Genomic DNA, 16479 nt, shown 5'->3' on the forward strand with positions numbered 1-16479 from the left:
TTGTTTGATAAAGTGGCTAAACAAATCATGTGATTGTGATGAAATAGTATTATAACATCAGCAAAACTAAAGAATTCAGAACTGATTAATGTACTGACTTTAGAGCACTGATGGTGAAACCTATAACCTCTCTGAAGAAAGGTGGTTTTTCTATGGGTATGAAAAGGAAGCATACGTTTAAGATGTAGCCATTCATTTGTTTGGTGGGGGGGGGGGGGAATAAAAGAGTCTATTGTGGGGGAAGAAGGAGTCTTTATTGTGAAGACAATGATGTTGAAAAAGAAAAGAACATCAATTAAATATTTCTTAAAATTTAAATGTAGTTGTAATTACTGGGAAATGAGGTGCTCGGTAGCACCTACTTGTTGTGGTGATGGCACTGCTCTAGTCTTCATCATCAGGGGGAATACCCAATTCTTCATCTGTCCATTTAGAAGCATCTGGATACGGAAAATGACCCTGGTGGAAACAATTTTTTAAAAATATCATGAATCATTCCACTAGAGAAAGCAAATTTTAAAATGAACATGAAAAAATAAGAAACAGTATTATCTCCCCAAGAGATAATGACCCTGTACCAATGGCTGCATCCTTCTCTCTCCAGTTCTCTTCATACTCAATGACTGCACACTACTGTTTAACTCTTTATTGTGTTTATGGCCTCCTCAGCTCATTGTTACAGACTGGATTCTTTAAATTTCTTCATCTTTGTAAAGAGCAGATTGGTTGGCTGGAAGCATTGTATGATTTCCCAAATACACTCTAGCCTGCTTCTTCAATGCTGGCCCAGATCATTTTATAATTGCAGAGATTATCCAAGATATGTAATTTTGTTGTGTCATTTTAGTCTTATCCAACTCTCTTATGATCCCATTTGGATTTTTCTTGGCAAAAGACCTAGAATGGTTTGCCATACCAGGGGGTCCACAGTTAGTCAGTATCTAAGGCCAAATTTGAACTCAGATTCTCCAGACTCCAGCCCCTGCACCACCTAGCTGCCCAAGATATATGTACTGATAGATGAATTCAATCCAACCTGGATGATATGCTTCCTTCATATATTTGTTGGGAATTCCTAGACTGATCTGAGTGCCTTCAGCTCTTGATGAAGAGGACAGTACCCTATACCTATCAGCAAATGGCATCTATAAACAAGAAGCTATGGAGAACATTACTATCTTTAAGTAATCTTTTTTATGCCTGGGCTTTCCAGTGGACAGTCTTCATGATATTACAAATTCATGATACAAAACATCAGCTGAGACTTCAATGCAGTTCACTCCACCTTTATCAACTCCTTATCTAATGTAATGAGTATTCCAAACCTTTCTTCTTTCCTCTTGACACTATAGAGACCTTGTTTCACATATTTACAGTATGTGGCATAGCCTTACCTACATTACTGAGAGAACTGAAGTCACCCAACTCAGAAGTATGAACACATGTACTGATAGAAAGTAAAATAAGCAGAGGAAGAACAATATACATGACAAGAACGATGGGGATAGAAAGAACACCACCACAAAACAATAAAAATTAATGCTGCAAAAAATTACAAAGACTCTTGGCCCCAAGGAAGAAATAAGTCATCCCATTACTTTATAAAGGTAGAGGGGGCTAAGATGTGAAATTTTGCATATAACATCAGATATTTTTGATGAAAAGGTCAGTTTACTTTTTCCTTTAAAAAATATTTTTATTGTTTGTGGTGGCAAAGAATTGGAAATCAAGTAAATGTCCTCCAGTTGGGGAATGGCTTAGCAAACTGTGGTATATGTATGTCATGGAACACTACTGTTCTATTAGAAACCAGGAGGGACGGGATTTCAGGGAAGCCTGGAGGAATTTGCATGAACTGATGCTGAGTGAGATGAGCAGAACCAGAAAAACACTGTACACCCCAACAGCCACATGGGGGTGATGATCAATCTTGATGGACTTGCTCATTCCATCAGTGCAAAAATCAGGGACAATTTGGAACTGTCTGCAATGGAGAATACCATTTGTATCCAGAGAAAGAACTGTGGAGTTTGAACAAAGACTAAAGACTATTACCTTTAATTTAGGGAAAAAACTGATATCTTATTGTCTGATCTTGTTATCTCTTATACTCTGTCTCTTCCTTAAGGATATGATTTCTCTCTCATCACAATCAATTTGGATCAATGCATACCATGGAAACAATGTAAAGACTGGCAAATTGCCTTCTGTGGGGGGTGGGGGAGGGAAGTAAGATTAGGGAGAAAATTGTAAAACTCAAAATAAATAAAATCATTTAAATGTAAATATATATTTATTTTAAGGATTAGTTCTCTAGGAATGGTTGGGGGGAGAGGTACAGAAGGAAATTTAGATAATGTAAAAACAAAAATCATCAACTAAAGTTTATTTTTTAAAAAGAAATAAGCCAGAAAACATTATCCTATGCTTGCATAAAATCATAAAAATTTTGCACACAGAAAAGGATTCTTTCAGAATGTGCTCTCTGAGAACAGGGACTATCTTTTCAATTTGTATCCTCAGGGCTTGGCAGACCAGTAAGAACTTAATAAATTCATTCGTTCATGGAGAACAAAGTTGGAAGGGTCATACCTCATTTCCTGCTACAACAAAAGAAAGCCATAAATGATTTAGCAATAGTTTGGCAATAAAAATGACATGAAGATGGGCAGGCTTCAATGGGAGACAAACTAAAGGAAAAAACTCTTTAGCTCAGAAGAACAGGAGTTAAGATGTAACATGAGAAAAATGTATAAAATCATGGTGAGTATAGAGTATGAATTTATTTACTAAAAAGCAGAAAACTAAGGTGAAGTTTGTTGTTTAAACTTACTGAAAAGTCACCCATCATATATTCTGAATTTAAAGCTTAATAGATTCTTTTAGGTTTTTTTTTGGCAAGGTAACAGGGTTAAGTGACTTGCCCAAAGTCACACAGCTAGGTAACTGTCTGAGACAACATTTGAACTCAGGTCCTCCTGACTCCAGGGCTGGTGCTCCATTCACTGTGCCACCTAGCTGCCCCCTAAAGTTTAATAGATTCTTAAGAATTCAAGAGAACCTTAAAAACCATCCCAGACTCTAGAATAAACTGAAATCTTCAGTAGAAAAATCATCTATACTTGCCTTTAGAGCTCAATGTTCATTCAGTTATTCCTCTCAGGTGAGCCCCATTAGTAATTATCAACAAAAAAGATGATTCCAAATCAGATAATTTATTTTAAACTGGTTTATATGCAATGATTTGTGGCAATTTCCCTAAGCTTCTAGCTAGTTTGGTAAATATAAACTGGAGAAAAACAAGTTTGATAATGTATTCTATCATTTCTCAACCCTTAAATTCTACCATTATCCAAGAAGAACCTAATTTATTTGGCCAGGTTTATATGACATAGCCATTGTTTTGTGGCTTTTTATCCAGGAGCTATTTCTCAGTGGTCCTAACAGTTTCTGATCTTATCTTTCAAGATCTGACAAGAGGTTAAGCTGAACATGTGAGGCTAATTTAGAAAAGGAAGCAGTTGATCGATTAGAGCCACTGGTGCATCAAGAATAGGCCATAAGAGACTAATCTTATTATCTTTTTTGATAGGGTTATTATGCTGATACATTAGGAAAATGTATGGATTTTATCAGGACCTCTGACATGTCATTCATGACATCCTTCTAAACAAGAGGGAAGCAGTGTGGCATAATGGGAAAAGTACTGAAAAAGGTCAGAGGGCTAAGCTACAAATCCCAGTTCTGCCACTTGCTACCTGGGGATCTTGACCAGTTTCCTCATCTGTAAAATGAGGGGGCTGATCTACTTGGCTTCTAAGGTTCCAATTCTAAATCTATCACAATAAGACCCTATTATTCAAATTAAAAATAAGAAGCAAATTTATTAGAATTTGTTTTTTTTTTTTTAGGTTTTTGCAAGGCAATGGGGTTAAGTGGCTTGCCCAAGGCCACACAGCTAGGTCTGTCTGAGGCCGGATATGAACTCAGGTCCTCCTGACTCCAGGGTTGGTGCTCTATCCACTGTGCCACCTTACTGCCCCAAATTTATAGGAATTTTTGATCCCCTCTTTTCCCTTCCCCCACCTCAAAAAAGATACAAGAAGCTGAAAATATAAATTTATTCAAGAAGGCTCTAGGTCAACTCTTAATCTTTTTTGTGTTGCAGACTCCTTTGACATTCTAGCCAAGTCTATGGACCCCTTCTCAGAAAGTTTTTAAATAACGGAAGGAAATGGTAAATTTCAGTTGGAGGTTAGTAAAAATATGTAATCTTTTTCCATCCAAGTTCAATGATCCCCTAAGATCCTATAAACTGCAGATTAAAAATCTTCAGTTTAGATAAAGGTATGTTCTGACTCATAAATGACTGTTTTCAAGAAAGCTAAGAAATTTGATGGTTTAGATCTTGTAATTTCTGAAACTTATGTCCTAGAAAGCAAGTATACTCTCCCACAAAGAGTCCCTTGGTATCAGACAAGACAGTTCCAAGTTGAATTTGGATGGCATTCTGTCTAGTGGGAGCAAAACTGCTATCTATAAATCAAGAACCACAATGAAAGAAACATAACAAAGTTTCTGAATGTTTGTTAATCTTCACAAATGAAAACATTTATGTTCCAAAACTTACCAATACAGCATCTGAGTCATGCCAAAAACGCCAGAGAATCCAAAACCACATTGTAGCACTTAACAACTCAGCTTTGAACACTTGAGATTTTGTCAGTTGAGGATACTGCCGGTAGCGGGGTTCAATGTGTACACCTCCTCCAGCACTGTAATTCAAAAAAAAGAACTTTTTAAAGTACTTGTTATATCAGCAATGCATTTGATTTTTCCAAATTACAAATCTCCAGACACCAAATCAACTCACAAAAATGCTTGGTCTAACTACAGCTAATAGGGTTGTAGTAAGGATCAAATAAGTTGCAAACTGCTCTCTACATTCCACAGTACTATGGCAATGTGAGGCATAACTATTATAATAAAGAAGTTTCATTTTGATGAATTATTATATACATAAGAACTGTATGGAAAACTCAAAGACTTCCTGCAAGGTCTTATAGGAAGAGATGGAGAGGAGTCACAGTGGAGGAGCTGGGAGGAATGGGCTGCCAACTACAACACTGCATTTGGGGGATGCCACATCCATCTGAAAATAATGGCACACCTGTTCTCCCCTCTCATTAAATTTTTATAGTTTCTTCAAAATAGTTAAGGCAGAAAAGTAAAGAAAAATATTTTCTTTTAGTTAGAAATTATTCTTTCTCTTCTACAATCAGCTGAAACAAATACATTACAAGAGAAACGAGAGGTAGTTTGGCCTGGTTCAACAGGACTTCAATCCACCCTGTGAAACAAAACAATAAAGTAAAGAAGGCTTCATATAAGTGGTGGTGCCAGAACTTATCCTTGAGGGAATCTAGAGATTCTAAGAGATGGAAGTGAGGAGGAAGTTAACTCCAATCCTTATAGCTAGTGAAAAGGCCCAGGGACTGGGAGAAAGGAACAGGAAAAAGGTCAGTTTGGCTGGGGCTTATAGATCCTGGAGATAATAAGCCCTGGGAGAGGGGGGGAAGGTGTAAGTTGGAACTAGGTTATAAGGGTGCTGAATGCCAAAGAGGTTTTTTTTTGGTTTTTTTTTTAGGTTTTTGCAAGGCAAATGGGGTTAAAATAGCTTGCCCAAGGCCACACAGCTAGGTAATTATTAAGTGTCTGACACTGGATTTGAACCCAGGTACTCCTGACCCCAGGGTGGGTGCTTTATCTACTATACCACCTAGCCACCAAGAGGTGTTTTCAATTGATGCTAGAGATAATACAGAACTAGACTTTACTGAGCAGAGGAGTAATATAGTGTGACTTGTACTCTCCTGGCCATTAACTCCCAGGGATTCAATTATCATCTCTATTCTGTTTATCATTATCCAGCCCTGACCTTTCTCCAACCACTAGACTCTAGTAGTCTATTAGATTCAAACTTGGTGTCCCAACTCCACATGTCCAAAAATAAACTTTTCTTTTTCTCAAAACCTTCCCCCCTTCCTAACTTCCTCTCAGTCACCACCTAGACTCCCAACCCCACTCTCACTCCAATCCATTGCCAAGGGGTGCGGATTTTTCCTTCCTAGCATCTTTCCCCTTCTCCCCTCTGATATTGCCGCTGCTCTGGTACTGTACTACTGCAAAAACTTTCTGGTTAGTCTCCCAACTTTGAGAGCTTTCCTTTCGGCTCTGATCTTCCTATAAAATGCAGGTCTCACCACATTGCCCTGCCCCCTTTCAATGAACTTCAGTAGCTTCTTATTAACTACAGGATTAATTAGAATCCTCTTTTTGGCATTCAAAGCCTTTCATCATCTGCTCCTCTTCTCCTTTCATATATACTCTTGAGATTCGCTGGCCTTCTTGCTCTTCCTGGAGGCTGTCTCCCACGCCTGGAATGCTCTCTATCTCTCCCTCCTAGTGTCAAACTCAAACTCCATCTTCTGCAAGAAAGCCTTCCCCCACAATGTATTATTATTCCAATCTTTTTACATCCCCTCCAATATTTGACTTATTCTTCTACCATTTTAGCCAATCTGCTAGATGTAAGATGTATCAAAGTTATTTTAATTTGCATTTCTGTAATCAATAAAGATTTAGAGAATTCTTCAAATGAAAAAAGAAAGCCTTCCCCCTAAAAAAAAAAAATTTAAAAGAGGGGGCAGCTTGGTGGCGCAGTGCATAGAGCACCAGCCCTGGAGTCAGGAGGACCTGAGTTCAAATCCGGCCTCAGACACTTAATAATTACCTAGCTGTGTGGCCATGGGCAAGCCCTTTGCCTTGCAAAACTAAAAAAAAATTTTTTTTTTTTAAAAAGCCTTCCCAATCCTCCTTGGTGCTACAGCTTTCCCTCCGAGATTATATCCAATGTAAAATTTTTTTTAAAGAAATGTAAAGATTATATGCAACTTATACTTAATGAATTGCTAGCTGTCCCCATTAAGACAGCAGGCTGCCGGCTCCGGCCACGTTTCCGCATGCCCTCGGCTGGGATGGCCCTGAAGGGGCGGCCACACCGCCTGCTAGCAGGCCGGCCCGCGCCGCGGCGGCGCTCCATACGGGTCCCCAGCCCACGTGGCTGCTGCCGTCACAGGCGGAGCTTGATACGGGCGGGGGAGGGAAGGAACGAAGGCGCGGCCCGGAGGAGGCGCGGCCCCTACAAGGCGCCCTCTCGGCGATGGCGGCGGGTGGACTGCGCGCGCGCAGACAGGCCAAGTCAGGGCGCTCCGATCGCCGCAGGAGCGCCGGGACCCACGATGCACCGGGCGGAGGCGGGGCGCCGCGGCTCGGCCTTCTGGGATTTGTAGTCCGCTCCAAGCGCCCTTCAAGGGGACGGCGGACCCGGGGGCCAAGCGCCGCGCCCGAAACCCCCCGCGTCCCCCGGACTACACTCACTGGCGGACTCCGCCGGTGCCGCGACCAGCAGCGCGCTCGCTCGGGCCCTCCAGGAAGCGCCGGCCTCCCTCGCGAAGGAAAGGCGCCAGCCGCCTGAGCGCCGACATGACCGGCGGAGGCCGCGGAGCCAGGGCCGACACTGCGGGGCGACGCCACCTGGCCCCGCCCCTTCCCCCGACGTCACTTCCCCCAGGCAGGGCTCCCTTCGCTCTAGCACCCAGCAGGCTCCGGGGCCAAACCTGTACCTGCGCCTGCGTGAGCCGGAGTCCTCCCAGACGCGGCCTTTGTCCCCGAGCTCCCGGGTGGTTCAGTCCGGGGCGGGCCCAGGCGCTCTCCTAGCAACGCGGACGCGGACGCGGCACGTGACCAGAGGGGGCGTGCCCGGGCCCGCACGCCGCCCCGCCCCCAGACGCGTGGGGGAGGCTGGGCGGGGCCCCGCTTACGGCGCCCGCAGGCGGCGTCCTGTAGGCCCGGCCCGGCAGCTGTGCTGATGGTGCTGGCGGGGTCAGCGTGCACACCGCGCATGCTCTGCCATCCAACCCCTATTAGATGCTTCTGTGTGGGGAAGGGAGAGGGGAGAAAAGTGCAAAACTCAAAACTTTACCCAAAGAAAGGCTTGTTGAAGGCTAGCTTAACATGTAGGTTGAAAAATAATTTTTTAAAAACAGTGGTAGTGAGGGCTGGGTGGATAGGAACCAGACCGGAGTTCAAAATCGACCTCAGTCACTAAATAATGGCCTAGCTGTGTGACTTTGGGCAAGTCACTTAACCCACTGCCTTGCAAAAAAAAACCCCTAAGAAAATACAATTGGTCCTCATAAATAACCAGCAAGCATTTTGTTAAACTGTTTGCCAGACCCTGTGCTAAGTCCTGATCATGTAAACAAAGTCAAAAACAGTTCCTGTCCTCCAGAAGCTCACATTCTAATGGGCAGAGGGAGACAAGATGCAAATAATTGTGAATGTACAAGAAGTAAACAGGGAAATGATTTCAGAAGGGAAGGAACTTCATTAAAGAACTCCGGAAAGGCATCTTGCTGAGACTCACATTAAGGGACTTGCCCAGGGTCACCTTCAGCGTCTGAAGCAGGATTTGAAACTAGGTCTTCCTAACTCCAAACTCAGACTTGTATCACTTTCTGGTACAATGTCCACTAGGCACCCCCTTAGCTGGACCACGGCTCAGTGTAGGTGGAAGCGCACTCCCACAACCTGCTACATCCATGTGCTCTAAAGCTATGATTGCCATAGATCGATGCTGCTGGTCATCTGCAAACAGATCAGGTCTTCACTCCACCAGCACCAAACAGGACCAAAAGGGATGGCAATGTAGCCATAAAAGTCTTGTGCGGGGAATTGAAACCCTAACCCAGAATGACTACTCGGAGTCCTCTCAAAGTGGCAGCTAAGAGTTAAAATTTAATTCAGTTCTTGCAAGAAGCAGGGCAATTCCTAACTCTCTATGAGAGAGAGAGCAGGAAAAGCCGAATTACAGAAGCTGAAGCAGGGTTAAAAAACCACAAAAACCACAACCCCCTTCCCCTCCTCTTTTCTGCCAACCCTTACAACAATTGGTCAAACTTTATGGTCCAAAGAGAAGGGAGGTATACCTAAGCTTTTCCCAGGAAAGTCAGTCTTTGTTTACATCTTATAAGGTTAAGAGGACAATTTTTTCTAGTCAGAAATAGCTCATCTGATTCTTGAGAAATAGAAACTGAGGCCTATGACTTAGACTAACTTAGCACTATGTTTCTGAAAAGTCAGCACTTTGCCCCGCACAATCCCTCCTCTTATTTATTATATTCTCTGCTGACTTTACACCCATTCTATCCCCCCGTTCTGCTTGAATTTTTGGTAATAACTCCTCACAATGCTGTTCAATTTCTTCATCTCCAGAAGTCCAACCTTCTCTCCTTAACATCAGCATTCGGGTTTGGTCTTCAGCCAAAAGCCAAAAGAATTTGAGGGAGGATTTTATAAATTTTATAATTTGTACTAGTACAATTTTATAAATTGTACTAGTACCCAACTGTATCATGCATGGCATACAGGCAGGGAGGATTATCAAGACTCCCAATACTAGAAGTCCATACCACACTAATGGATGCCACCAGCTCCCTCCAAACCAAGCTCACCATGAAGTATTAAAGGGAGACTTCCAATTCACCAATTTTCCATTGTCATCAATTTTCATACAAGTGGACAAATTCAATTTTCCACAAACACCCCTTCCTCAGACAATAGATAATCTAACACCAATCTGTGTTGTAGTACAGCTTCCCTAGTTTGAGTGATCTCATCTGCCAATAAGTCCAGTGCCTTTGCCGTTTGATTATTTATAATTTCCACTACAGTCTGAAGTCTTAATAATTCTATTTAACATATAGATCAGTGTCCTGTATCCCCAACTCCCATCTTGTGCCCACGTAGCAGGGCCACACTCCTTAATTATCCTTTGTGGGGGCCAAGCATTCCCCCAACATTAGCATCCTCAGTTATCTTTAGAGAAGCATCTATACTCCGTTTCTGGTTTCCTGTCATCATATAATTGAACACCTAAAAGAACTTCTTATTTGATCTGGGAGGGAAAAGAACTTAGGTCTAATTAATCCTATATAGAAGATCCCCGTCCAATTTAGTGGGAGGTGTGTATAGGCTGTTTGCCCACATACCCAATAATGCCCTTTTAGAGTCGGATTCTTTTTCTGGAAAATCCTGGTCTGATTATATTCTGTTACAGGGTAATACTGTGTATCCTGATCCCCTAGAGGGCCTCTGTCACACTTCATCTGCCCATCATTTTTGTACTGGTATTTCCACAACTGTGGCCCTTCCTCCCAGCTACATCTCTCAATACAAGGTTCTCCACCTCTATTTTGGGCACTCCAAAGTAATAACCCTTCCCTTCCATTGTCGTTTACCCATCTCCAACTTCGGAGCTAAGTAATCAAGGGACCATTGTTCTGATTATACTTTTTACATTCTCCTATGGATAGGTCACCTTTACATCTTCCCATTGCACTGAGTATATATTGGCAATGATTCTTATCCATTTTGCCAGTGTGACATCTAACCCAGGTGCCATCATTACACTATACATGGGTCCTATCCCAAGGACCTGGTACCTACTGCAATCTGGCACTAATTGTATATTGTCAACCTTAGCAGAGAAGGTCCACCTGCAACTACTTTGTCCTAAGTCAAGTCCCTTCCCAGTTTGGTTAAGGCAATATCTCCCTGTCACGGATTCTGCCAGTGGCCATTGGTGTTCTTCCTTTTCATTCCATAATCCAGTTCCACTATGTACTAAGGACTTTTTACTCAATAACCAAACAGGTTCAAGTGGAACCAGCACCCATGGCCTTGTGCTCAATCCTTGAGGCCCCCCCCACAAATCCAACAGTTAGTTACACAGAAAATATTAGCAGTGCTTTGAATTAAGTTCTGAAAAGTGTTTTCCTCTTCAAAGAAGGTGCCTAAAACTGAGGCCTGATATAACAATAGGTTCAAATTTAAGAGGGACACTCTGAGAACATGATATCTAAGGCACATTTCTGCAGGATTGTAGTCTTGACCAGAGCCTAGAAAGCAAAGGGGGGACAATCCCCAAGAGTGACACTGTAATTACATCCAGGAATGGGTCCCACATGGAAATCTCTTATATACAATTATACCAGCTAGGAAGCAAAGGAGTGATAACAAAATTATAACAAAGGGGAGAATACCAAGAATCCTCCACCTCCTGGGTGAGGTGTTGGAGAATCCGTTAGTCCTATACTCACTTAAAATGTAATTTCAATTCATTCGTGGGTTCAGAGTCCACAGTCCATTCTTTTGGTGGATTCACAAATCTTACTCTGGTATGGTGGGTCCAACCTTGCTCCTGGATTCACACAGCAGTGTCTGAGGTCAGGAGAACCTGAAACAGTCCTTCCCAATTTGGAGTCAACTTTTCTTCCTTCCACATCCAGATCAACACCCAATCGCCTGGTTCAAATTTGTGGACTGCAAACAGTACCTTCGTGTGTATATATATATATATATATATATATATATATATATATATATAAAATCAATCAGTCCTGTCCACCACCATACCATACTGAGGAATTACTTGTTCTAGCAGAATCTTGCTGACCATGGGGGCAATTGCCCTTGAAAGAGAGAAGGCCTCTACCCAGGAGGTCAAATGGTCTACTATGACCGACAAATATTTGAGGCAGCCAACAGGAGGCAGCTCAGTAAAATCCATCTGTATGCTCTGAAAGGGTCGAATTCCCAGAGGCTGTCCCCCTGCCAGCATTCAGTGCTGGGCAGCTCTATTTGTCCTTCAACAAATGAGAAACCCATCTACCAATTGCCTGGCTATTTATGGAGGCCAGGAGATAAATACTTGACTAAGACCACATCGCACAGATTCTGGACTACCCAATGATTGCCTTGATATAAAGTCTGCAAGCCTTGCCTCATACTTGCTTTGTTCAGCACTTCAGCCACCAAGTCCAACATTTTCTGCTTTTCCTTATCAGTAAAGGATGGTGGAGAAATGTATGAAAGGATCTTTGATATTAGTAAAAACATACCTTATGGTCCTCCAAGCTTTCTTTCCCCAGCTCTCTGACCCGTCTCATCAGCAAGGTGGTTACCCCTAGCTTCAAATGAGTTCCCTGATTGATGTCCTTTGACATATACTACTGCAATAACAAGGGGTTTAAGCAAATTATTTAAAACTTCTCTTATTAGGGTATCGTGGGCCAAATCTTTCCCTTTACTATTTATCATTCCTCTTTCCTCCCATATTTTCCCAAATATGTGTACCACTCCCTAAGCATTTTTGGAATCAGTATAGATTCTCTCTCTTTTGTTTTCCAATCCTTTTAATGCCTGGTTCAGTAAATACAGTTCACAAGTCTGCGCAGACCATCCTTTTGGAAGGTCTCCCACTTGAACAACTGTATTTTTATTCCTATCTATCATAGCATAGCCATTTATCCTTCTTCCTTTCACCACCCTCAAGGATCCATCCACAAACCAATCTTCCCCACCTGAAATGGGTGATTCCGGTAAGTCCTCTCTCACTTTAGTCTGAAAATTCACAACTTCCAAACAACTGTGTTCTAATTGCTGAGAATCCTCGGGGGAAGCAGACAGAAACTCTGTTGGACTCTGGTTATGATCCTGAGTTAGTATCAAATCATCCCTTTCTAAGAGAATTGTTTTATATTTTACTATGTGAGAGTCGTTAGCCACCCCAGCTTTTTGGTTCAAAATTGTCCACACCTGATGTGGTACACTCACAATAAGAACTAATTTCTATAAAAGGGCCACTGGGTGTGGCTGCCCTCCTCTATTTATGCTAGTACCCCTAAGGCCACTCCTTCTTCTGAATAAGTAGAACAGCTTGGCTGGGGAGGCAACAAACAGTACTGAGGCAGAAACCAAAATAGTTCTTAATCGATTAAAACTCTCTTTACCTTTTGAATCCCATAATATCCTATCTTGGTCTTTCCTCTAATAGATATTCATGCAGTGCCTTTGCATAGGAGTTGATCCAACTCTTGCAATGCCCTATCAATCCTAGAAATTTCCTCCAAGCCTGCTTATTCTTGGGCTTGGGAGTATATCTGTGTATACATCCCTTCAACCCAGGAGGGATCTACCTAAATATTCTACCTCCCTTTCAGTAAATTACAACTTCTCCCAGGGCACTCTAATCCCTTCTGCCCCAAATCATTTAATGCTCACTTCTAGAGAGAAGGGGGGATTAGTGTTCCAGCTAAAGCTATGCCTGATGGTAAAGATGCATAGGGTGGAGAGAGAGCAAGGAGGGGGTCCCACAGGTGAGGTGGGATCCCTTTTCCTCCTTTTTCTCCTCCTGTGTTTTACTTATGAATAGCCCGGTGTCCGGGAGCCAGAGAGCTGCATATAGCTCTTTCGGGGCTCAGCAGGTCCCTGTCATTCACAAATAAATTCAACCTTTGACATACCCAATCTTCGGTGGGGCCATATTTGGGCCAAATTACTCCGCCACCCAAATTTTATCAACCCATATGAAACAAAGTATTTATAAATTAGCTTTTCTCTAATCTTTACTTTGATATTTTGGTGATCGGTCCCAATCTTGCAACCAGCTGCCTAATGGACTGTCCTTTGATATTTCCTAATCTCCTGCTGCAGCTTTAACTTCAGATTGTTCTTTTTCCCCATAATTTAGCATGAGGTCCATCACCAGCACCTCCAAGTCCATGACTCAACAAATCGTCCTAGTATCTACTAGGCTCACGGTGGGGGTTGCCCACCAGCAGTCACCCCAGAGCGCTTGGTGCTCCGATGAGCCAACTACCCTTATGACTCACCAGATTGCGTACCTCTGGGTAAGTTGCCTGACTGCAGCTCCACCAGCCCAGTTTCCTTCAGGGAAATTTTTCACATCTGTCCCTGGTCTTTGCTTCCACTGAGTTACTCTGCTTCAGGTAGTTTGTCTCAGGGAGAAGGAGACGCCACGACCAGCATCAAGGACTGTTGGAGTAAAACTCTCTATAGGTGCCTGCCCTTGAGCTGAGTTAGGGGTCATCTCTCCCTAAGACCACTATCCCAAATGAGTCCCCCAAAACTGTGTGGGGTATTGAACCCCTAACCCAAAATGACTACTCAGAGTCCTCTCAAAGTGGCAGCAAAGAGTTAAAACTGAAGCAGGGTAGCTCCTAACTCTCTATGAAAAAAAAGAGCATGGGCAGCTAGGTGGCGTAGTGGATAAAGCACCGGCCTTGGAGTCAGGAGTACCTGGGTTCAAATCCGATCTCAGACACTTAATAATTACCTAGCTGTGTGGCCTTGGGCAAGCCAATTAACCCCATTTGCCTTGCAAAAACCGGAAAAAAAAAAAGCAGGAAAAGCCAAATTACAGAAGCTGAAGCAGGGTTAAAAAAAAAAACACAAGAACCACAACCCCCTTGCCCTCCTCTTTTCTGCTGACCCTTACAACAATTGGTCAAACTTGATGGTCTGAAGAGAAGGGGGGTATACCTAAGCTTTCCCAGGAGGGTCTGTCTTTGTTTACATCTTAATATGGTTAGGGTGACATAATTTTTCTAGCTGGAAATCCAGGTTCTCTAGCTCACCTGATTCTTGAGAAAGAGAAACTGAGGCCTATGACTTAGAATAATTTAGCACTGTTTCTGAAAAGTCAGCACTTTTGCCCCTCACAGTCTCATTTTGAACAGATAATTAATATCTCGCTCCTCAAGACACTACCAGAAACTAGGGGCCAGAATAGTGTGTTCACTGAATGACTGACTGAATGAATAGGTATTTAAGTGCTTACAATGGACCAGTTGGTGTACATACAAGAAAAAATGAGTAGTCTTTGTTCTCCAGAAGCTTGTAATATCATTATAATATCATTGAGGTTCTGCAGGGCAGATGCAAAGACCTAGAAGCACTATATAAATGTTTACTGTGAACCTTCTAGTTTAAATTTCTTTTAATTCAGAGAATGATGGTTTTTGTTTTAACATCACCATTCATTTCATTACTAAAACATCACTTTATTATCTTAAGAGCGTATAAAGATAGGCATGAATGCAGGTTTTGTACAAACCACATGTTGAGGGGGAGGGAGGAGTGGGGCCTAAATTTGAGCTGATATGCATTTCCTAACTGCCCAACAGGCCCAGCAATTCAGTTCACTTCAAAACCCCATATTAAAATCTATGCTATTCAGGTAGTGGGAGAGTTATAAATTTTTTTAAGACTTGTTTAAGTCAGAATCATAGACATACCCAAAAGCTGCCACCACCACACCAATGCACACACACACACACACACACACACACACACACCCCTTACCTCTTTCTTAAAGAAAAACAGCTAAGTAAGAATGACAGTATTTGCCTAAATATGCAACACTTTGAATAATCTCCCAACTCTGAACCCAGAGAGAAGTAAAGTAGAGCTTACAGTCTCACAAGTGCCAAAAGAAATCTTCACGGGGCAGCTAGGTGGCGTAGTGGATAGAGCACCGGCCCTGGAGTCAGGAGTACCTAGGTTCAAATCCGGTCTCAGACACTTAATAACCTAGCTGTGTGGCCTTGGGCAGGCCACTTAACCCCGTTTGCCTTACAAAAAAACCAAAAAGAAAAAAATTAATCTTCAACAAGTTCACACAACTCAGCTTCTCTGCATTCCTGTTATCTTTTTGAAGAGCAGAGTATGGCATCATTGGAAAGTAAGAATACCTTAATAACAGTGGTACCCTAATACATAATGTTATGCTAAGTAATGCCACCACCAAAAATTGGAAGTTGGCAGAAACTTGGATTAGACCAACACCTCACACCCTATACCAAGATCAAAATGGATACAGGAACAGACATAAAAAAACATTATAAGCAAACTAGGAGTTGACCTGTTTACCTGTCAGATCTATGGGAAGAGAAGCAGTTTATGGAGAACATCATTAAAACATTAAATTAAAAAGCTTTTGCACAGACAAAATCACCATAACCAAGATCAAAAGAAATTGGGAAATAATTTTTGCAAGTATTTCTGACAAAGAATATATTTTATTTCTAAAAATATAGAGAATTGAGTCAAATTTTATTTTTTTAAGTTTTTGCAAGGCAATGGGATTAAATGGCCTGCCCAAGGCCACACAGCTAGATAATTAAGAATCTGAGACCAAATTTGAACTTGGGTACTCCTGACTCCAGGACCGGTGCTCTATCCACTGTGCCACCTAGCTGCCCCAATTCAATCAAATTAAAAAAAAAGCCATTCCCCAATTGACAAATGGTCAAAGGATATGCAAAGGCAATTTACAGATGAGGAAATCAAAGTAATTCATAATCATATGAAAAATAGCTCTAAATCATTACTTGATTAAAGAAATGCAAATTAAAAATCTCTAAGGTGCCACTTCACACCTCTCAGACGGGTCAATATGACCAGAAAGCACAATGATCAATGTTGGAAGGGATGTGGGAAATCTGGGACATTGTTTGGTGAAGTTGTGAACTCATCCAACCTTTCTGGAAAGCA

At 42.1% G+C, this 16479-nt stretch overlaps 1 protein-coding gene across 1 annotated transcript; it reads right to left on the reverse strand.

Annotated features, from left to right (window-relative positions):
- Window positions 1–232: 232 nt before the first annotated feature.
- Window positions 233–7634, reverse strand: NDUFB2 (NADH:ubiquinone oxidoreductase subunit B2). The gene is made up of 3 exons (XM_074193550.1): window positions 7441–7634; window positions 4631–4775; window positions 233–459 (listed from the first exon to the last, which is right to left on the reverse strand). The coding sequence occupies exons 1-3, from the start codon at window positions 7545–7547 to the stop codon at window positions 385–387; spliced, it is 327 nt and encodes a 108-aa protein (XP_074049651.1). The 5' UTR covers window positions 7548–7634; the 3' UTR covers window positions 233–384.
- Window positions 7635–16479: the final 8845 nt, after the last annotated feature.

The sequence above is a fragment of the Macrotis lagotis genome, chromosome 7 (assembly GCF_037893015.1).
Source record: "Macrotis lagotis isolate mMagLag1 chromosome 7, bilby.v1.9.chrom.fasta, whole genome shotgun sequence".
Taxonomy (NCBI): Eukaryota; Metazoa; Chordata; class Mammalia; order Peramelemorphia; family Peramelidae; genus Macrotis; species Macrotis lagotis.

Excerpts from the sequence above, each read along its gene's own strand:
- NDUFB2 (XM_074193550.1), bottom strand. The coding sequence starts at position 7,547 with ATGTCGGCGCTCAGGCGGCTGGCGCCTTTCCTTCGCGAGGGAGGCCGG. Across the intron at positions 4,776-7,440 it reads GGCACCGGCGGAGTCCGCCA|TGCTGGAGGAGGTGTACACA; the intron begins GTGAGTGTAGTC and ends TTTGAATTACAG. Across the intron at positions 460-4,630 it reads ATGACTCAGATGCTGTATTG|GGTCATTTTCCGTATCCAGA; the intron begins GTAAGTTTTGGA and ends TGTTTCCACCAG.